Source organism: Protomyctophum parallelum, assembly GCF_964188405.1.
Source record: "Protomyctophum parallelum genome assembly, chromosome: 5".
NCBI lineage: Eukaryota > Metazoa > Chordata > Actinopteri > Myctophiformes > Myctophidae > Protomyctophum > Protomyctophum parallelum.
The window spans coordinates 54,886,167-54,909,630 of NC_139702.1; the positions used below are offsets into that span (position 1 = coordinate 54,886,167).

Below are 23,464 nucleotides of genomic sequence, written 5' to 3' on the forward strand. Positions count from 1 at the left end.
ATAGTGACCACGTAAAACACCACTACCACATAGTGAAACCTTGATGTTCTTCGCTCCTTGTGGGCAGGGCATTTCTAGTCGTAGCTCCGCAGTTAACATCGGTTGTGGTTATTGTACTGATTGCGGCAGTAGAGGCTGAAAAACGGCCAAAAAGACTGTGACTGAGTGCCGGATCAAAAACAGTGACAGGATAAAAAAGAGTCCGCACACCGTTGTATGCTCCCAGAAATATCTTTACTCTTAAATGGTAACGTTTCGAGCCGGTGTGAGGAAGAGCTTCGGCTCGAAACGTTACCCATTTAAGATTAAAGATATATCTGGGAACAGAAAATTGTGTGCAGACTCTTTTTATTCCTGAGCTATTGTGCTGATTGCACCACTGGGAACACTGTCACTTTTGTCTTACATTGCACTGATTGAAATGGACACTTATTTGAGTGGCATATTGCACTGATTGTAATGGTCACTTAATTTGTTTTGGTGTGGGATGTGGTGAGGACACTGTAACCTTGTGTTGCTGTTTTTCTGCATAGTGCAAGATAGTTCTGTGTATACTATTGTATACTGTTGCTCTGTTATGACAGTCTTGTCTTTGTATTTCTGTATACGACAGTGTTTTCCTTACACTGTTCCTGTAACTCTTAACTGCTGTGCTGCGCAGCAGGGATCAATAAAGGTATCGATCATCTATCGATTAATCGATTGATCGATCGATCGATCAAGCACAACCAGATTCTCAGAATTGAAGAGGAGCTTGGAGACGAGGCTCGTTTTGCTGGGAAGAGTTTCAGAAACCCATGGATATACAGTAGTGAAATATAGTGAATTATTGATCGATCGAACCATGGCAACAGCAAATAACATATTTGATGTGTTTTTTGACAGACAATAACCTTCCTGTAATAATATCCACAAATACATTGTAGTGTGCTAATTGTACAGCTGTCTGTCGAGAAACTACAGCATTATATATAGGAAAGGAGAGGGAGATACAGTAGATATATAAATATAAATAGACACATTCTTTTAAAATCTTTTAAGTTACCACTTAAGCCATATTTTCAAAGATTTACTAAAACATTTAATACCATTTGTAAATGCCAGAGTTAACTTAAACAACACTCTTAAATATTTACATCTTTATACTTATGTCCAATCCATAGCTATACGAAATCGCCAGCTATTTGGATATTTTGGAGTTTGTTTAGAATAGATAAACAGTAGAACTTAGCTCATTCATTTTATTTCATATATTGGAGGAACATTGGGACTTAACCTATGATCTTTGCTGGTAACTTTCACAAAGTGCTGAAATGCATCAATATTCAGCATTCTCATGACCACATCTACATCTCCACAGCCACTCTGTGGAACATTTTCTTGTTCTGATCAAATGCAACTCTTGAATAATAATGATCTCATATAGTGTAATTCTCTGCCCTTTCTAGTCCCGCGAGCCCCTGGCGCTGAGTGACCTTAAAGCGGAGGGTTCTCCTCGGATCTCGGCTGAGGACTTCATTGACCTGTGTGAGCTGTCTCCAGGTGGACAGTTCAAGAGGACAAAATCAAGCAAGCCCAAAATTGTGGCTGTGGATATCCGCTGTGCTGAGGAGTATCCTTTCAGATTCACTGATCAACTGCTGTGGAAACTTTTGTTGTTGTAAGAATTTTATACAGTATACACACACATACCGGTAGGTGTTTGAATTCACACCATGGTTATTCAACTCTAGAGTACCCACTAAGCGAGTATCAGTTTAATCTTTAAATTGATTTATAGTATATTATTGCAGGTTTGAAAGCTCCTAAAATTGCTATTGCAGTCAAACAAGTTTGACTGCAGTAAGACATGGCATGCAATATTCACTTAACAGGAATGGTGTTGGTGTTGTCCTGGACAGTCAACTCTCGTTCAAAGCACACATTCCAGCAGTTACTCGATCCTGTAGGTTTACACTCTATAACATTCAACGAATTAGACCCTTCCTCACCCAGGAGTCAGCCCAGCTCTTTATCCAGACATCAGTCATGTCAAAACTGGCCTACCAGCATGCACACCTCTCCAATTGATCCAAAATGCCGCAGCTCACTTGCCGCTTGGTCTTCAACCAGCCAAAACTCTGATGCTGGCATTCAAAGCAACCAAAGGTATGGCACCCCCATATCTTGCAAGTCTGATCGAACCCTACAAACCCTCCTGTGCACTCAGATCAGCCAACGCAGGGAAGCTGGAAGTACCTTCACTAAAACGACAAACTCTTCTCCCTTCTGATCCCAAAACTATGGAATGCACTTCCCATTGTAATCAGAACTGCACACTCACTCCCAATCTTCCGGCATAGCCTGAAAACCCACCTCTTCAGACTCCATCTTAGCCCGTAGCACTTGCCGTAGCACTTGCCCTAGTCCCGACAACCTTATGCAAAGGCTCAACTTATGTAAAAGTGAACTCAAACACATTATTGACACATTTGCAGCAGTTGTTTGAGCTATCCTTTGTCTTTGATTCAAGGCTGTTCAGACTTGTGTGTGTGTGTGTGTGTGTGTGTGTGTGTGTGTGTGTGTGTGTGTGTGTGTGTGTGTGTGTGTGTGTGTGTGTGTGTGTGTGTGCGTGTGCGTGTGCGTGAGATATTTTTGTCCTTTTTTTTTGTCCGAAATGTATCATGCAAAATAATTTCACTTTGATTTTGACATGAACAAGTTATCACAAGGTTCAGAAGGAAATTGTGTACTGAATACAAAGACTTTACACTATGTATACTGTATGCATACAATCAGTTACGGTAAAAGGGATTCTCTCTTTATCCCTTGTAGCCTTGATCTAGAATGCCTAAATTTGTCTGAATCAGATCTCTGATCTTATGCCCATGAGCTTCTGAGCAGATGCTAATGTTTTGCTTGATTCTGAGAGTGAAACCGTAGGTACACTGTAGTTCAGCTCCCATCAAAGACCAGCTTGAGCCAGACTCAGGGTGCGATGAGGCAATGATCTACCCTGGTCACGCACTGCCAAACACCCCAAACAATCTCTGCAGGGTTTCACTTAACCACCCCTCTCGTAAGGCCAAGCTGCCTTAGCACTCCCTTCAATCTGAGAAGAGGACAGGGTGGTCCTAGGGATTAAGCTTTCTGATGCATTCCTCGCGGAACCTGAGGAGAATACATTGTGCTGTCTCTGCTGGCTCAGCCCTACACATCTCAGACCCACACACATCTCAGACCCATCCCATGCATTTGATTTGTAGCCTTGGCTGCACATTATACACAAACTATTTTCACGTTTTCCATGATGGCTGGCCATTGGACAGTACTTGCCCATTAAACAAAGAATGAATAGCGTGTAGATAGATAGAGTGTTGCCCTGCCTTTACATACATTAACCTTGCTCATCAGTTGGGCTACTTCAATCCAACCAGCTTGCCTCTTTTCTTTATAGTGTGAAACAATACCTAGTCTGGCTATCTTGTTGTGCGTGTGTGCGTGCGTGCGTGCACATGCTCTCATATTTTTATCTGATCTAAATCCTTTCGATTATAAATTTAAGGCAACTGGTTGTCAGAACAAATAGCATCGTAATCCGTCATGGATGGCTCTTCACAAAACATCAAAGACGGAAATTTCGAAGTTGTAAATCAACAATATTTCTTCTTCTTTTATTGCTTGTCTTGAAGTATTCAACACAATGCTGACTTTCAAACTTTCACTGCCTGCAAAGTGAGCCTCGATCGCGTCCTCTTAGCATTGTCAGTGGAATGGTGATTGTTCAAGAAGAGGAGGGGATAGAAGGTTAAAGAGTCATTAATCAGTGAGGATTAGAATGTCAATTCCTCCAGCACAAATCCCTGCCACTATAGACTCCTGATAAACAGACGCTCCTCCTCGGGCTAACCCCAAAAGAACAAAAGGAGGATTTGACCACGGGATTTGTCGAACTCCTAGTCCACCAGCACTGCATTTCACAGGCTAAACCAATAATGTGGGTCTGTTCGGTCACAAAAAGAGGGGTATTAAGATTTGTATGGATTTGAACGAGCAAAATCCTGATTTAGTTGTCTTGGTATCTGACAGATAATGGACATTTTATTAGTCTAGCTTTAACAGCCGTCACTTACTTGTATCATTACTAAGGTAACATGTGGTAACAGAATGGGATTTTAAAGGTAATTTAATTGATTATGTCTAGAAACTCGACCGGCCTTTGTCGTTGGCTCCCTTGTGACGCTGTCACCCTTTCAATGTTGCACTGCTAGTGCTAATTGTAGTGAGCAAGGAAGGTGTTGGTGTGAGTAATGAGTGTGTATCTTTTTTGATGCACATGGAGAAGAGGGTGTAAATGCAGACGGGTAGTAGTTGTTGGAAATAAGATAGCATTTGTTGTGTAACAACATGGTGTATTGTCATGGTGTAATGCATGACAGTGTTACTATACAGTACTGTACTGTTCATACTGTACTACCTGTACTGTACATTACAGTAGTGTTTGTAGTGTACCGTACTGTAAAGTACTATCCGTACTGTATCATACTGTACTGTAGTACTATCCGTACTGTACTGTACTACTTGTACTGTACTGTACTGTACTGTACTGTACTATACTGTACTGTACTGTACCGTACTGCAGGGGTTCTCAACGTTTTGGGCTGGGGACCCCCGCAAATGCTTTGGCCATGTCTCGCGACTAAATCAAATGAAAAAAATTGCTGGCCTGAATTAAATCCTAATTTTTCAATAAATGCTGGTGGATTAAGAGTTAAGATAATTTCGATAAACCAGTATCGGGTGTGTAGGCATGCGGTTAAGAGATGACTGGGATACTGAGTTCCCTCTAGACAGTCCCTGTAGTGAGGTATCTCAGAGTGAGTTCCCTCTAGACAGTCCCTGTAGTGAGGTATCTCAGAGTGATTTCCCTCTAGACAGTCCCTGTAGTGAGGTATCTCACTGAGTTCCCTCTAGACAGTCCCTGTAGTGAGGTATCTCAGAGTGAGTTCCCTCTAGACAGTCCCTGTAGTGAGGTACCTCAGAGTGAGTTCCCTCTAGACAGTCCCTGTAGTGAGGTACCTCAGAGTGAGTTCCCTCTAGACAGTCCCTGTAGTGAGGTATCTCAGAGTGAGTTCCCTCTAGACAGTCCCTGTAGTGAGGTATCTCAGAGTGAGTTCCCTCTAGACAGTCCCTGTAGTGAGGTATCTCAGAGTGAGTTCCCTCTAGACAGTCCCTGTAGTGAGGTATCTCAGAGTGAGTTCCCTCTAGACAGTCCCTGTAGTGAGGTATCTCAGAGTGAGTTCCCTCTAGACAGTCCCTGTAGTGAGGTACCTCAGAGTGAGTTCCCTCTAGACAGTCCCTGTAGTGAGGTACCTCAGAGTGAGTTCCCTCTAGACAGTCCCTGTAGTGAGGTATCTCAGAGTGAGTTCCCTCTAGACAGTCCCTGTAGTGAGGTATCTCAGAGTGAGTTCCCTCTAGACAGTCCCTGTAGTGAGGTATCTCAGAGTGAGTTCCCTCTAGACAGTCCCTGTAGTGAGGTACCTCAGAGTGAGTTCCCTCTAGACAGTCCCTGTAGTGAGGTATCTCAGAGTGAGTTCCCTCTAGACAGTCCCTGTAGTGAGGTACCTCAGAGTGAGTTCCCTCTAGACAGTCCCTGTAGTGAGGTATCTCAGAGTGAGTTCCCTCTAGACAGTCCCTGTAGTGAGGTACCTCAGAGTGAGTTCCCTCTAGACAGTCCCTGTAGTGAGGTATCTCAGAGTGAGTTCCCTCTAGACAGTCCCTGTAGTGAGGTATCTCAGAGTGATTTCCCTCTAGACAGTCCCTGTAGTGAATATCTCAGAGTGAGTTCCCTCTAGACAGTCCCTGTAGTGAGGTATCTCAGAGTGAGTTCCCTCTAGACAGTCCCTGTAGTGAGGTATCTCAGAGTGAGTTCCCTCTAGACAGTCCCTGTAGTGAATATCTCAGAGTGAGTTCCCTCTAGACAGTCCCTGTAGTGAGGTATCTCAGAGTGAGTTCCCTCTAGACAGTCCCTGTAGTGAGGTATCTCAGAGTGAGTTCCCTCTAGACAGTCCCTGTAGTGAGGTATCTCAGAGTGAGTTCCCTCTAGACAGTCCCTGTAGTGAGGTACCTCAGAGTGAGTTCCCTCTAGACAGTCCCTGTAGTGAGGTACCTCAGAGTGAGTTCCCTCTAGACAGTCCCTGTAGTGAGGTATCTCAGAGTGAGTTCCCTCTAGACAGTCCCTGTAGTGAGGTATCTCAGAGTGAGTTCCCTCTAGACAGTCCCTGTAGTGAGGTATCTCAGAGTGATTTCCCTCTAGACAGTCCCTGTAGTGAGGTACCTCAGAGTGAGTTCCCTCTAGACGGTCCCTGTAGTGAGGTATCTCAGAGTGAGTTCCCTCTAGACAGTCCCTGTAGTGAGGTATCTCAGAGTGAGTTCCCTCTAGACAGTCCCTGTAGTGAGGTACCTCAGAGTGAGTTCCCTCTAGACAGTCCCTGTAGTGAATATCTCAGAGTGAGTTCCCTCTAGACAGTCCCTGTAGTGAGGTATCTCAGAGTGAGTTCCCTCTAGACAGTCCCTGTAGTGAGGTATCTCAGAGTGAGTTCCCTCTAGACAGTCCCTGTAGTGAGGTACCTCAGAGTGAGTTCCCTCTCTAGACAGTCCCTGTAGTGAGGTATCTCAGAGTGAGTTCCCTCTAGACAGTCCCTGTAGTGAGGTACCTCAGAGTGAGTTCCCTCTAGACAGTCCCTGTAGTGAGGTATCTCAGAGTGAGTTCCCTCTAGACAGTCCCTGTAGTGAGGTATCTCAGAGTGAGTTCCCTCTAGACAGTCCCTGTAGTGAGGTATCTCAGAGTGAGTTCCCTCTAGACAGTCCCTGTAGTGAGGTATCTCAGAGTGAGTTCCCTCTAGACAGTCCCTGTAGTGAGGTACCTCAGAGTGAGTTCCCTCTAGACAGTCCCTGTAGTGAGGTATCTCAGAGTGAGTTCCCTCTAGACAGTCCCTGTAGTGAGGTATCTCAGAGTGAGTTCCCTCTAGACAGTCCCTGTAGTGAGGTATCTCACTGAGTTCCCTCTAGACAGTCCCTGTAGTGAGGTATCTCAGAGTGAGTTCCCTCTAGACAGTCCCTGTAGTGAATATCTCAGAGTGAGTTCCCTCTAGACAGTCCCTGTAGTGAGGTATCTCACTGAGTTCCCTCTAGACAGTCCCTGTAGTGAGGTATCTCAGAGTGAGTTCCCTCTAGACAGTCCCTGTAGTGAGGTATCTCAGAGTGAGTTCCCTCTAGACAGTCCCTGTAGTGAGGTATCTCAGAGTGAGTTCCCTCTAGACAGTCCCTGTAGTGAGGTACCTCAGAGTGAGTTCCCTCTCTAGACAGTCCCTGTAGTGAGGTACCTCAGAGTGAGTTCCCTCTAGACAGTCCCTGTAGTGAGGTACCTCAGAGTGAGTTCCCTCTAGACAGTCCCTGTAGTGAGGTATCTCAGAGTGAGTTCCCTCTAGACAGTCCCTGTAGTGAGGTATCTCAGAGTGAGTTCCCTCTCTAGACAGTCCCTGTAGTGAGGTACCTCAGAGTGAGTTCCCTCTAGACAGTCCCTGTAGTGAGGTACCTCAGAGTGAGTTCCCTCTAGACAGTCCCTGTAGTGAGGTATCTCAGAGTGAGTTCCCTCTAGACAGTCCCTGTAGTGAGGTATCTCAGAGTGAGTTCCCTCTAGACAGTCCCTGTAGTGAGGTATCTCAGAGTGAGTTCCCTCTAGACAGTCCCTGTAGTGAGGTACCTCAGAGTGAGTTCCCTCTAGACAGTCCCTGTAGTGAGGTATCTCAGAGTGAGTTCCCTCTAGACAGTCCCTGTAGTGAGGTATCTCACTGAGTTCCCTCTAGACAGTCCCTGTAGTGAGGTATCTCAGAGTGAGTTCCCTCTAGACAGTCCCTGTAGTGAATATCTCAGAGTGAGTTCCCTCTAGACAGTCCCTGTAGTGAGGTATCTCACTGAGTTCCCTCTAGACAGTCCCTGTAGTGAGGTATCTCAGAGTGAGTTCCCTCTAGACAGTCCCTGTAGTGAGGTATCTCAGAGTGAGTTCCCTCTAGACAGTCCCTGTAGTGAGGTATCTCAGAGTGAGTTCCCTCTAGACAGTCCCTGTAGTGAGGTATCTCAGAGTGAGTTCCCTCTAGACAGTCCCTGTAGTGAGGTATCTCAGAGTGAGTTCCCTCTCTAGACAGTCCCTGTAGTGAGGTACCTCAGAGTGAGTTCCCTCTAGACAGTCCCTGTAGTGAGGTACCTCAGAGTGAGTTCCCTCTAGACAGTCCCTGTAGTGAGGTATCTCAGAGTGAGTTCCCTCTAGACAGTCCCTGTAGTGAGGTACCTCAGAGTGAGTTCCCTCTAGACAGTCCCTGTAGTGAGGTATCTCAGAGTGAGTTCCCTCTAGACAGTCCCTGTAGTGAGGTATCTCAGAGTGAGTTCCCTCTAGACAGTCCCTGTAGTGAGGTATCTCAGAGTGAGTTCCCTCTAGACAGTCCCTGTAGTGAGGTACCTCAGAGTGAGTTCCCTCTAGACAGTCCCTGTAGTGAGGTACCTCAGAGTGAGTTCCCTCTAGACAGTCCCTGTAGTGAGGTACCTCAGAGTGAGTTCCCTCTAGACAGTCCCTGTAGTGAGGTACCTCAGAGTGAGTTCCCTCTCTAGACAGTCCCTGTAGTGAGGTATCTCAGAGTGAGTTCCCTCTAGACAGTCCCTGTAGTGAGGTACCTCAGAGTGAGTTCCCTCTAGACAGTCCCTGTAGTGAGGTACCTCAGAGTGAGTTCCCTCTAGACAGTCCCTGTAGTGAGGTATCTCAGAGTGAGTTCCCTCTAGACAGTCCCTGTAGTGAGGTATCTCACTGAGTTCCCTCTAGACAGTCCCTGTAGTGAGGTACCTCAGAGACAGTCCCTGTAGTGAGGTATCTCAGAGTGAGTTCCCTCCAGACAGTCCCTGTAGTGAGGTATCTCAGAGTGAGTTCCCTCTAGACAGTCCCTGTAGTGAGGTACCTCAGAGTGAGTTCCCTCTAGACAGTCCCTGTAGTGAGGTACCTCAGAGTGAGTTCCCTCTAGACAGTCCCTGTAGTGAGGTATCTCAGAGTGAGTTCCCTCTAGACCATATATGTCAAACTCAAGGCCCGGGGGCCAAATCAGGCCCGTGAATGAATTATCTTTGGCCCGCGGGATGATATTTAATTACTATTAGAACTGGCCCTCTGGTATATTGCACGGACCACCATAATACTACAAGTCCCACAATGCACTGCGAGTGCATTGTCACACGTGTATCGAGGGCCCGCAAGCGCAAGCCTGCGTCTTCTCTTCACTATTGATCAGCAGTGAAAGTATATCTCTTGTGGTCAGCTTTCAGCTACCCCTCTCCCCAAAAATGTTGCGTGTGTTGAAACACAGTCCGGCCCTCGACTTGTACCAATTTCTTCATTTTGGCCCACTGTGTATTTGAGTTTGACATCCCTGCTCTAGACAGTCCCTGTAGTGAGGTATCTCAGAGTGAGTTCCCTCTAGACAGTCCCTGTAGTGAGGTACCTCAGAGTGAGTTCCCTCTAGACAGTCCCTGTAGTGAGGTATCTCAGAGTGAGTTGTGAGTTCCCTCTAGACAGTCCCTGTAGTGAGGTATCTCAGAGTGAGTTCCCTCTAGACAGTCCCTGTAGTGAGGTATCTCAGAGTGAGTTCCCTCTAGACAGTCCCTGTAGTGAGGTATCTCAGAGTGAGTTCCCTCTAGACAGTCCCTGTAGTGAGGTACCTCAGAGTGAGTTCCCTCTAGACAGTCCCTGTAGTGAGGTATCTCACTGAGTTCCCTCTAGACGGTCCCTGTAGTGAGGTACCTCAGAGTGAGTTCCCTCTAGACAGTCCCTGTAGTGAGGTATCTCACTGATTTCCCTCTAGACAGTCCCTGTAGTGAGGTATCTCAGAGTGAGTTCCCTCTAGACAGTCCCTGTAGTGAGGTACCTCAGAGTGAGTTCCCTCTAGACAGTCCCTGTAGTGAGGTACCTCAGAGTGAGTTCCCTCTAGACAGTCCCTGTAGTGAGGTATCTCAGAGTGAGTTCCCTCTAGACAGTCCCTGTAGTGAGGTACCTCAGAGTGAGTTCCCTCTAGACAGTCCCTGTAGTGAGGTATCTCAGAGTGAGTTCCCTCTAGACAGTCCCTGTAGTGAGGTATCTCAGAGTGAGTTCCCTCTAGACAGTCCCTGTAGTGAGGTATCTCAGAGTGATTTCCCTCTAGACAGTCCCTGTAGTGAGGTACCTCAGAGTGAGTTCCCTCTAGACAGTCCCTGTAGTGAGGTACCTCAGAGTGAGTTCCCTCTAGACAGTCCCTGTAGTGAGGTATCTCAGAGTGAGTTCCCTCTAGACAGTCCCTGTAGTGAGGTATCTCAGAGTGAGTTCCCTCTAGACAGTCCCTGTAGTGAGGTATCTCAGAGTGAGTTCCCTCTAGACGGTCCCTGTAGTGAGGTATCTCAGAGTGAGTTCCCTCTAGACGGTCCCTGTAGTGAGGTATCTCAGAGTGAGTTCCCTCTAGACGGTCCCTGTAGTGAGGTATCTCAGAGTGAGTTCCCTCTAGACGGTCCCTGTAGTGAGGTATCTCAGAGTGAGTTCCCTCTAGACGGTCCCTGTAGTGAGGTACCTCAGAGTGAGTTCCCTCTAGACAGTCCCTGTAGTGAGGTATCTCAGAGTGAGTTCCCTCTAGACGGTCCCTGTAGTGAGGTATCTCAGAGTGAGTTCCCTCTAGACGGTCCCTGTAGTGAGGTATCTCAGAGTGAGTTCCCTCTAGACAGTCCCTGTAGTGAGGTACCTCAGAGTGAGTTCCCTCTAGACAGTCCCTGTAGTGAGGTATCTCAGAGTGAGTTCCCTCTAGACAGTCCCTGTAGTGAGGTATCTCACTGAGTTCCCTCTAGACAGTCCCTGTAGTGAGGTACCTCAGAGTGAGTTCCCTCTAGACAGTCCCTGTAGTGAGGTACCTCAGAGTGAGTTCCCTCTAGACGGTCCCTGTAGTGAGGTATCTCAGAGTGAGTTCCCTCTAGACAGTCCCTGTAGTGAGGTATCTCAGAGTGAGTTCCCTCTAGACAGTCCCTGTAGTGAGGTACCTCAGAGTGAGTTCCCTCTAGACAGTCCCTGTAGTGAGGTATCTCAGAGTGAGTTCCCTCTAGACAGTCCCTGTAGTGAGGTATCTCAGAGTGAGTTCCCTCTAGACAGTCCCTGTAGTGAGGTACCTCAGAGTGAGTTCCCTCTAGACAGTCCCTGTAGTGAGGTATCTCAGAGTGAAGAGTACTTGAACAGTACGGATATGGCAGGGTTATAGTGTGTCGGCACACAAACCTAAGAAAATGTTCCTTGGGGAAATAAAAGCGACATCTAAGCCACTCATCATTGTGAGCAAGGAAGTAATTACTGTCTCTGAAAATGTGTTCTCTTCAAAATGCACAGTTGTCTTCCGATAACAGCCATGGTTGAGTAAATTCTCTTTTATTGAAAACACATTGGGTACACCTGTAACTGTAACTGATGAAATGCCATGATGTCATAAGGGCTTTCTGCAGTTAAGAGGATGTGCACTTACTGTAATATGATCATTCCCACGTCAAGTAAGGTTTTATGATTTATGTCCATGTGCTTGATTATCACTTTGTCTAAGTAGTTATTGAAGATTCCATTCGATCTGAAGCCCATTTTATTAATGAAGCCCCTGGTCTGTTCACTTCTCTTCATTTTCTTTTCTTGTTTTCCTTCTTTTCTTTTTTCCCTTCAGTTTCTCATGTCATTTATAGCCCCCACCCCCTTTTTCCTAGATCTCAGTCACATTTTACTTCCATTCTGAGAGGAAGTTATTCCTTTCATTTACCTGACTTATAATTTTCTCACTTCCCCATTCCCCTCTTTCTATGAACTGTTTTTGTCCACTCAGCTTATACAGTATGCAAGGTTTCTTACAGAGTTCTGACACTCTCTCTGTCCATTCTTTCCATTCTGTCATGACTCAGACAAGTGCTGCATTAATTGGTGAATCATGTACAGTAGCTGTTTGGGTAAAGGATGAACAGAGTTGAGCCAGTATATTCTTTCCTGGTATCCACTGAATCCACATTGAATGCGTATGTCAAGGTACTCTATTTATTGTCAGTGGAATAGGATTTAGCAGTTTACTTTGTCACCCGAGTGAAAAACTTGCCTCAGCATTATTTTTGTAGGTGCATTTCTGTAGAATATATATGATAAAAGTGCATTCATAATGTGACTATATTGTCTAGGAGCACCGAGTCGGTGACAATGGAAGTTGGAGATCCATGCCCCACCGGGCTATGCAATGCCCGTTGTACCCGTGTCAGAGTACCCGTAACGTACAGAGACGTGGTGCATTTATAGATAGATGTCACATGGCGTTTACTGCTGTAAACAAACATTAAAAGACCATAGACTTGGCTGCCACTCTGTTAAAAAAACTCGAAACAAACATTAAAAGTCCATAGACTTGGCTGCCACTCTGTTAAACCATTTCCTGCGAGGAGGAAAACGCACCCCTTCAGACTCCATCTTAGCCCGTAGCACTTGCCCTAACCTCAACGACCTTACGTTCCTATGCCTTGCATAGGCATATGCAAAGGCTCAACTTATGTAATTTAGAATTTTATCTAGACAGCATCTAGTGTACAGTATACAGATAGTTTAATTGTATAGATATTCCACTGTTAGACGGATGTTAGGTTCTTAGCTTACTCATGATTCTTGATGACTATTTTTCATGTATTTGATGTATTCCCATGTTTTGTTCTTGCTTACTGTAAGTCGCTCTGGTTTGCGTCTGATAAATGCCTAAATTGTAATCATAAAATGTAGCTCCATGTTGCAATTCCTAGTCTAGGAACAAAACATCATCAGAAACACCCCCCGCTGTCCATACTGTATGTTTCTATCTGTATCTACAGTATACGGAAACAAAATGCAAACGTGGACAATGTCAACTGTATTATTTTTGAATGTGTTGAGCCTTAACAGCAGCGTGTCCAGCTTCAACAGAGGTCATATTACTGGCAGCATCAACGTCCCATACAGCACTGTGTTCAACGCTGATGATGAAGTGCTCCAGTGTCCTGCAGCGGGACTCCTCCAGAACTATAGAGGACGAGTCATCGTTGTCATCAGCCATGCCATGAAGAGAGCCACAACTGTAAGTAGACAAACACACACACACCACCGCACGCACGCACGTACACACACACACACACACACACGCACAAGCTGTGAGGTTGCTCTCTGCATAAATTGCTGTTGAGATGAATTATTCCCGTGATCTGCATGTTGAAGTGTGCTTCCATTTCAGTGGTTATAATGGTAATTGATAATAGCAACTAATTCTGAAGCAGATCCCTGTGTACAGTAAAAGGGATGCGTGTTGCCTTCTACAAACACATGAAAAGAGGTTAACCATGTAAAAGCTATTGTTGAAATATACCCAATATTTGTTTTTTACAGGGTGAATTGATCACACCATTGCAGTTTCTAGAAGGGGGGTGGGGGGGGCAGGAAATACTGGAGGGACAGATTAGAAATGGAACCATCTGTGTTACATTAGTAATGCTTAGATGGAACCAGAGTAATCTAGTAAGAGAGTATAGCGACACGCTTTGATCTCGCCGCCAAGCAGAAGTCGCGTAGCTGGAGCCCCCTGCGTAGTTCCAAACATTCTCTGTTCATGTCCAGATTCATCAGTCAGATCCATGGTTCAGTGTGACTTTCGGTGGGAAATTGACAAATCACGGGATTTTATTTTTTTATGCATTCGCGAACCTCTCTCCAAGTTAGGCAATTGTGGTATTTTATGTAATCGCCGTTAGTTAATGTTTATTGTAAGAAAATAGCCCATAGACCTGATAAATGCATCTTCAACCAGTGGAGCTATTAGGTTTGATCCAGTAGTTTTAGTTATGTCATTGTTATGTCATTGTCTGTAATATTTAATTACATGTATGTTTTTTTAAATGGGACTCTGAACCCTACCACACCAGATCAAGTCATTTCCCCCAAATTCAAGGTACCAAAAGTTAACTCTGAACTTGGCCCTAATACATGGAATGACCTGCAAACTACATTACAATTGACCACATTGGTACCCCTGAGTCGTTTTAAAGCCTTGGTGAGCATACAGATCCCCACAATATATAACTCGCATGTACTATGTAATTCACATGTATACCTTTTGTTTTCCTTTTCCTGATCTTCTGATGTATTGTGATGTTTTTGAGTGGTGCAACCACTCCAAGGAACAGCAATGTCCGTGCCTATGTGTCCGCCTATGTGTTGGTTCACCTATGTGACGTTAATGAGCACCAGTATGACTGAGTACCAGTAGGGGCGCTGTTGTGCCAGAAACAGAGAGACAGTGCTGCACTGCTAATGAGAGAGAGAGAGGGGGGGGGGGGGTTGGGGGAGGGAGTTGCACCACTCAGTTCACACGGGTGTGATTTTTTATATGATATTGTATTACTCGACGACACTGAAAATGAGTTTGATTACTCAGTGTAATTTCGAGCCGTTGTTTAAACGTCTATATATAGACTGTCTATATATAGACTGTCTATATATAGACTGTCTATATATAGACGTCTAATCAACCGCTAATCAACGTCTAATCTAAGAATAGAACTTTCATTTTTAGACGTTTTTTATTGCATTTTTAGACGGCCCTTTAGACGAATATTATACGTCTATTAAAAGTGTTATGTTTTTTTGCACACCAAACCAGTTTTCTCTAACCATATGATGAACAGACTAATCAGACAGGACCGGTGAGATGAACTCCCATGCACCTACAGTATTCCTGGGAGAATTATTATCCATGGCATGTCACATAGCCAGTCAGACATGAAGCACTGTCACCTCTCACTGAATATACTGCAACTCCCCTCAGACACAACTCTCCCTCCTCAGACACATCCAACCCTGAGCAGTTAATTTAAATCTGTGTTAAGAGGTCTTCCTTGCATTGTTACTGCATACAGATTAGATTTTGTTTGCAATGTCCCACCCCATTTTTTAATACTTGGTTATGCAGTAGCCTGGTTCCAGACAAATCTGGTTGGCTCGTCACCACTTCGGCCATGAAGTAAAGGCAGATGAAGGCTGGCTATGCGAGGCTAGCATACAGCAGCAACCTGTGTGTGTGTGTGTGTGTGTGTGTGTGTGTGTGTGTGTGTGTGTGTGTGTGTGTGTGTGTGTGTGTGTGTGTGTGTCCTGCAACAATTAATAGTGTGTTGCACAGCATAATCTGTCTTGAGAGAGATTACCTCTCACCTAGCCACCAGACTCATTCCTTGTAATCTCTGATGCCTGAAGAAATGGAAGAGTGTTCTTTCACAGTTCAACTTGAGTATGAGGTTAAAATCCCCAAAGCATTCTCCAACAACGCTGGAAAAAGTACTACCGTATATCAGAATCCCTTTAGTTGCCACATACAATATTGCATATAGGATTTATTTTGTCTGGGTTTTGGTGCAAAAACGTACAGACGATAAAGCAAAGAGGCTGTCTTCATCTGAGTGCACAATGGCATGTTTGGTGGGTGGGAGTCAAGTCTGAGCGGTGAGAGTAGACCTCAGGGTCAACTGTTACCTCCCAAACGTCTCTGAGCACTCACTGAATCAGACTCCTACAACCTCCTGTACCCACACACAGCTCAAGCACCAGAGAGGCTGTGTTCTCACAGGCTTGCTCCCCCTCTCTGTCTCTTTTTCTCTGTCTCACGTTTTTGGAGTGGTGCAACCACTCCCTTACGGAGCTATGTGTGTGTGTGGGTGGGTGGCTGGGTGGCTGGGTGGATCTGAGCACGAAAACAGCATGGTTGTTTTTCACCATCTGTGCGCAACCTAACACAAACACACGCACATATTTAGTGTATATATGATGATTTTGGGTGTGCCAGTACAGTACAGTACAGTACAGTACAGTACAGTACAGTACAGTACAGTACAGTACAGTACAGTACAGTACAGTACAGTACAGTACAGTACAGTACAGTACAGTACAGTACAGTACAGTACAGTACAGTACAGGGTATAGTAGAGGGACCTCCACATGGTAACTCTGTCATTTCTCAACCGTTTCGGACGCGGGGCGGCTTACCGGAACCCTGTGGGTCTGGAACTTCCGGAACTATATAATGTGACACAGTAGTATAGGGGGAATACTAGACTGTAAGACAAGCAAAGGCAAGCAGACTGAGGAGACAGACTATCAGTGAGAGGCAGACTGGAACCAGCCTTGACACTCAAGTGAAGTGATATGAGCCCAAGACGAAAGGTTAACAAGGTTCAAGGTTATCTTTATTTGTCTCCCTTGGGAGAAATTTGTCTTGGAGACAGAGTCACAGCTGCATACAAATAACAGACACGTTCACATACGAAAAGAAAAAACACCATGAAACACCCACATACACAAAACAGAGATATTGCAACTATAGTCATTAAAGTGCATTCGGCAATCCCTGATTGAGCATTTTTGTTGACAGGGGAACAAAAGAGTGTTTAAATCTATTATATACACACCGTGGGGTTCTATATCTCCTACCGGATGGCATTAGCTCGTACTCTCGGTACAGTACATGCAAGGGGTCAGATACAACCCTGAGTCACTACACTAGCTAGCAGGTATATCATGTTGCTTCAGATTGTCTTGAGCAATTCAGCTATTAACAGGCTGTTCACAGTTTGGTCCAAATTAAATATATAATCTTGTGGGATTTTGTCCCACAAATAAATAAATAAAAGTAGCCGCAGCAAAATGCAGGCACCATTGAAAGCGCTGTGGAAGGATGTTCGCAATAAATTGTGCATGGCTTCCCAACATTCCCAACCTAAATCCACTGGTGGCAGTACACAACTAGAAAAAGTGCCCTTCTGGGCACAGGTCTCCACCAGGATTCTTCCTCAGCCTAGTGGGAATATGCGTGCAGTTTCATCGCAATCGGACGCTGCGTTGAGGAGTTGTGGCGATTTGTACAAAGCGGGCTACTCCTGAAAACTGTAGGAGCCAATCGTTGCCAATCAGGATGGAATATGAGAAATCAAACAAACCTGTCTTGATCACATGACTATGGAGATCATGTGTACCGATTTGCGTGAAATAGTAATAATAGTAATAATAGAAAATGTGTTTTACATATGTCGGCCTCCTGGTGGCGCTATAAAGAGCAGATGTGAAAAATTCCAGACAAAGGTTTTTCCTTGGCCTCTAGGGAGTTGGCATACAAAGTTATCCACAGATCCGTGCAGTTAGAGGTAAAACACTTTTTGGCCAGTTATAGCGCCACCTTGAGGCTGAGTTGAAATTGTTCATGTGGCATTTCGTCCTCGGCCTAGTGGGAATGTGGGTGCACAATTTCACGGAAATCACGCGATGTGTTCATGATTTGCAGCATTTTGTTTGAAACTGAGCACTCCTGTGAACTTTGGAAGCCAATCTTAACCAATCAGGATGGAGTGTGAGAAATCTGAAAGACCGGTTTAGTTGAATGGCTCTAGAGAGACTGTGTACCAATTAGCGTGATGTTTGGACAAAATCTGTAGGTGTACTGTGCAAAAACTTGTTTTGCACAAAGCGGCCTCCTGGTGGCGCTATAACAGGCCGTTCTGGAAAGTTTGGGGCCGAGATTAGCTGCTCACGGACACACGGACGGACACACACACACACACACACGGACGGACGGACGGACGGACGGACGGAGTGCAAAACATACTCTCCCCCCATGCCTTCGGCCTGGTGGAGACAATTATAAGCAAAAGGATACTCAGGTGGGAAAACATTCTTGCACCCAATTAAATCTGTGTGCAATCTGGCTCCCAGAGCTCCACAGCTGTGCAGGGTGTGAACCTGTCAGTTTAATATCTATTATCTCTAAGGAAAAGGAATTTATTTTGAACGACCAGAATTTCACCTCATAGCAAAAGTTTTTACTTAATGTGTAGTTGAGTGGGTACACCGGTTTGTTCCCCGGCCCGCCCAGTCGAAGTGTACCTTAGCAAAACACTTAAAGGACCACTTCACCACTTTTCAACCTATTTTCATATAATAGGTTCTCAGTAATAATCATGATAAAACGGCACAATTTTTTTCTACTCAATCTGTGTGGGCAGTTCAGACTAGAGACCCATCCACCAGTGACATCATCGATGGGGAATCCAAGCTAATAGAAACTGCAGGCTTTCTAGTCCTGAAAAGTTGCAATGCGAAAATGGAAGCCATAATTCTCACGATAATAAAAATCTAAAAGAAATCTGCCTAACAATGATGTCATTGGTGGACGTCTCTGAACTGCCCACAGCCTTCCTAAGAGAGACAGACTGAGTAGAAAAACATTGTGCCATTTTATCATGATTATTAGTGAGGACCTATTATATGAAGATAGGTTGAAAAGTGGTGAAGTGGTCCTTTAACTCTTAACTGCTCCCTAAGTGAGGCTTACACTGCTCCTAATAGTTAGAATGGGTAAATGCAGAGGAGAAATTTGTGCAAATATATTGTGGCAAATATCTTAATTTTTTTAATACTGTTTTTATTAGGCATTTTTTGTATGTATGACAACTTCAGAATATCATTGACAATGATAATGAGTAATTCAGTTATATAAAATGGTAATGTAAATTGTAAATGTTCCACATACAATACATAATAAAAAAGATATATAAATGTGATAAACACGATAAAACAGTTAAACAATGACAAATGTGAACAGACAAACAAAACAAAGACATCAGGACAGACACTCTTGCACTCAAACTTTCCCAAAACGTTGTTGTAAATCAAGTGAATTACAGAATTTTTTCTTTGTAAATGAGAAAAAAAAAACACTTTTTCTTTTCTTTCCAATTTTCGATTATGTCATCTATTGTGTAGGAGGGGTTAGCGTGCACCTATCGAAATAGTCAATGAAGGGTTGCCATGTCTGGTAAAATCTATCTTCACTCCCTCTCAATTCAAACTTTATCTTTTCCAATTGCAAATAGTGCATAACATCTTTCATAAGTGTAGTGTGAGTCGGAACGTGTGCCTGCTTCCAATTCAACAGTATCAGTCTGCGAGCCAGTAGAGTCACATATTTGATATTTTACCATGTTATATTGGAAAGTAGACAGTTTGACCCCGGGCCCTCTGACTCCCAGAACTGCTGTCAGTGGATCCGGGCCAACAATGTCTGACAGTGATTTAAATATACTTTGCCTTGCCAATATGATGTTAGTTTAGTGCAGTGCCAGAACATATGAGCTAGAGTGGCCGGCGACTGGCCACATCTGTCGCAGGCCGGATTCACATTTGGATACATTCTGTTGAGTTTTTCCTTTGACAAATGTAACCTGTGTAATATTTTAAATTGTAGAAGACCATGCCTGGCGCATACTGAAGATTTGAGATGTAGACGATTGCTCGTCAGTGATATTCCTAAATCGTTTTCCCAAGCAGTTTTTAAATAATCCAATGAGGCATTATTATCTAAACATGAGAGAGAATTATAAATAACAGAAACACCTCCTTTAGGGAAGAACATTTTTTATTATTATTATTATTAAGTGTTGTCTAGCTTTAGCCCTGGTCTTTTTTTCCACTAATTATATTGTTTAACCCGTTTTCTAACTTTCTTTTAAAAGAGTTTTGTTGAAAACTACTGTTTATCCATTGCCACACGATATGCTGTTGACGTATCTGCTGAGTCCTAAACAAATCTATGCATTTGACTGCAGAAAGATAATTGCCTTAAAATATGCATCAGCAGAATACAACAGAATCGACCATTACACCGCTGCAAGAATAACTTAGCCCTTTTGTTCCTTCTTTAGTTAACTGTATGAGCCAAACCTTTATATAATGCCTCAGCAGGAATATTGCTCCAGGCTTCGTCCTGATTATAACCCTAGCCCTATATTAAAGGTATATTCATTATTCAGTGATTTCACTTAATTCAAATATCACTTATTTTTTTGTTTTGTTGTGATAATCCTCCCTACTATAGAGTGTGCTGGCCATATAAGGAGTTCCTCCCTGTCCCCAGTTAACCCCTGGGGGTCAAAAAACCTTAGGTTTCGTTTTTGACTCTCTATCCTGATTGGACGAAAGGCTGGGTCCCACAGCCAAAAACGAAACCTAAGGTTTTTTGAGTGAAATCACTGAATATACCTTTAAAGAGACAATCCTGCATTAATGTCAACAAGCAGCAGCAAGACGTGCTTTGATTAGCAGGTTAGGTTGTTTCAGACATAGATATTTAAAAAAATAGATGCCTCATTGGCCGCTGCATTTCGTTGGAGCGATGTGTGTTGAAGGAGGGGCGGAAGAACTGGGGGAGGAAGTATGCCAGAAGTGTGGAAGGCACGCTTGACTTCCGCTGGACGCACATGTCTCCAACGAACTACAGCGACTAATGAGGCATCTATATATATGTAAGAATGGAAAGTTCACATTCCATCTCAATGAAGAAGTCCATAGCACCCAGCTTTGCAGCAAGATCAAAGCGTGTCCCAACTCTCTCTCTCTCTCTCTCTCTCTCTCTCTGTCTCTGGGTTGTTTGAGTTCAAAAGGGAATATGTTTATGATTGTTGAACTATACCTGCTTAAAATTGGCATCAGTAAAATGATCCAATATTATGTGATATATATATGTGATCATATTACTTTGGATATACTTTACTTCCCTTTCCCTTTATATGATGCTGCACAGTAATCATACATTTATTTTCTCACTTCTAAATAAGTGTCTGTGAGAGTTTTCTTTTCGACTGTCTCATAGAGATAGTTATATATTATTTATACATTAACAGCTGGACCACACTGTCAGATTTCCACACCAAGAATGTGTGTCTTTGATTCATACAATGCAGCAAATGGTCATGGCTCCACTATAGATTGCAGCTTTGTGCTTTTTGAATCTTGCAGGGTAAGCACTATGCAGAATCATACAGTGTTTCATGCCAAAACGCAATACAATATTGTAGCACAGGCAGTAATATGTAGCATAGGCTGCTGATTTTTATTATCATTATTATGTCATTATTGGTGCATGAAACCTGAGAGCAGTGACTAGCAGTGAGTATTTAAAAAGGCATTGCATCCTCTATTTTTGCTCAGCCTTCAGTAAATACGGTTTCAATGCAGCATGTACTTGTAGTTCATTCATTGGATATGTTAATGCTTTGCTTTGCTTTGAATTCTCTCTCTCTTCAAGTATAAAGAGACAGGAAACAAAGGACAGAGAGAGGAGAGACATTTGAACTAGTTTTGCCTAAAGTTAGTGCAGGGCTTTTATATTGGTTATTGTACTATATTTTTGTTTTATATTACTGATATTAGTGTGCAGAATATTTTGGGAGAATGTTATTTGGATGCTAACCACAACCCACAACTTAATTATGTTCCTTTGCCATCACTGTAGTATGCAGGGCCGGATCTACCATATGGACACTTTGGGCACGTGCCCAGGGGCCCTTAAAAAAAAAAAAAAAGGGTTTTATTTTTTATTTTTTTTCACAGAAAATGTCCCTGCTAATCCGAATGAAATAAATGGTGTCTAAAAAGATTAGTGTTTTATTGTTGCATTTGTTGGTGAGAAGGGCAGCTGAAAAGTGCAAATTGTGTGTGTAAAGCAGCAACAATGCGCTAGATTGGCTGTCACTCTGGGGGGGGGGGGGGTAGGCGACCGGAAATAGGCCAATATAACGGCATAAAACCGTCCCAAAACGGCTACAAAAAACAGCAAAAATGTTGCGCGCGGGTGAAGGGGGGGCCCTTCGAGCTTCAGTGCCCAGGGGCCCTCAGAGGTGTTAATCCGGCCCTGGTAGTATGATTAAAGATTTGAGCCTGTGAAGCCATTTATTGGGGTTCGGTGGTGTTTAAAAGAAATTGTCAAACGTTCTTTTTTATTTGAGTACCTTTATTTATTGAGGAGTACCTTGGCCTTCTTATTTACTTTAGTTGCAGCATTCCTCATTTTCTCTAGCCCTTAGAATGCCATATCCTTATATTCTGACTTTTGTGAGCAGCGGGGGCAAATTATGTTGTGCCATTTCAGCTAAATGTACGTTATGTACGTTATGTATCGCGCCACTCGGTGGCGCGATATGAGCTTGTAGATCTGCTATTTTTAAAAAGCCAAAGCATAACATGATGCTGACACCAAAATGGGTGCCCGGTCAGAATGGGCTAAACCAGGTGGTTAGAAAAGTGCAGAGTTACTTACAGGTGAGACATTTCATCCCAAATGAAATAAATGCTCCCAATATGTCATTTTTAGAGGAAATCCTCATGCAAACCACCAACAATGTTATATCATCTGTTTATGAAACATTTGGTTGCAGGGAGGGACACTCTGCTAATGCTCTTAGAAGACAGTGGCAAATAGATGTTGGGGAAAACATAGAAGAGGACATATGGAAGACAATTATGGAAAACACACTACATATTCTTAAGTAATAGGGATAGGGAGTCTCAATTTAAAATCCTGCATAGAATGCACAGCACATCACACCATTGTTAAGAAGCAAATTTGGCAGAAATTCACCTTTGTGCCCAAAATGCGAAAGAGAGGCTGGTACCTACAGTATGTACAATATGAGTATCAGACATTTTTGGGAGGAATTGAAGGAAGAGATCTGTAAAATGATGGGTTATCACATAGTTGTCATCACTACATTCTATACTGGCTGATTCTGATATAATGTACTATGATCTTAACCTAATAAATTGCATTTAAAACAAAAGAAAAAGAAAAAAGAAAGTGCAGAGTTAGTAGCCATGTGAGTCAAGAGCAAATATGTATGAACCTTTAAATTGAGACCAAATGTCAATATAACAAACAAATGTTCACACCTTCGGACGTTTTGGGTCCAGCCCTACATTACAGTGTCCAACCATAATAATGACATTTATTGTCTTTTTCATCAACCCCAGTTTGCGACCCATCTTCTGAAGGTGAACTACCCACGGGTGTGCATCCTGGATGGAGGGATCAACAAGCTGAAGCCTACAGGACTGCTCACGGTCCCCTCACCCCAGATCTGATCTGAGCACAGCTCCTCAACCAGGACTCCTCGCGGTCCCCTCACCCCAGATCTGATCTGAGCACTGCTCCTCAACCAGGACTCCTCGCGGTCCCCTCACCCCAGATCTGATCTGAGCACTGCTCCTCAACCAATGTGAAAACAAGACCGGAGAATCACAGGAAAAGACTTCTGTTTTGTACTGAAAATATCAGTACATGTATTGTGCGTGTGTGTGTGTGTGTGTGTGTGTGTGTGTGTGTGTGTGTGTGTGTGTGTATATATATATATATATATATATATACATATACATATACATATATACATGTACTGTATACACACACACGTGTGTATGTATATCTATATATGTATGTCTCTCTCTCTCTCTCTCTCTCTCTCTCTCTCTATATATATATATATATATATATATATATATATATATATATATATATGCTGG

General features: G+C 43.6%; 1 protein-coding gene across 1 annotated transcript in view; it reads left to right on the top strand.

Annotated features, from left to right (window-relative positions):
- tbck (TBC1 domain containing kinase) overlaps nucleotides 1–23,241 on the top strand; it is a 93,999-nt gene extending 70,758 nt beyond the window's left edge. Inside the window, exons 24-26 of the mRNA XM_083766219.1 lie at nucleotides 1,449–1,612; nucleotides 12,998–13,157; nucleotides 22,919–23,241. Coding sequence (XP_083622345.1) covers nucleotides 1,449–1,612; nucleotides 12,998–13,157; nucleotides 22,919–23,029 — 435 coding nt within the window. The 3' untranslated portion in view covers nucleotides 23,030–23,241. The remainder of the gene's footprint in view (nucleotides 1–1,448; nucleotides 1,613–12,997; nucleotides 13,158–22,918) is intronic.
- The last annotated feature ends 223 nt before the right edge of the window (nucleotides 23,242–23,464 follow it).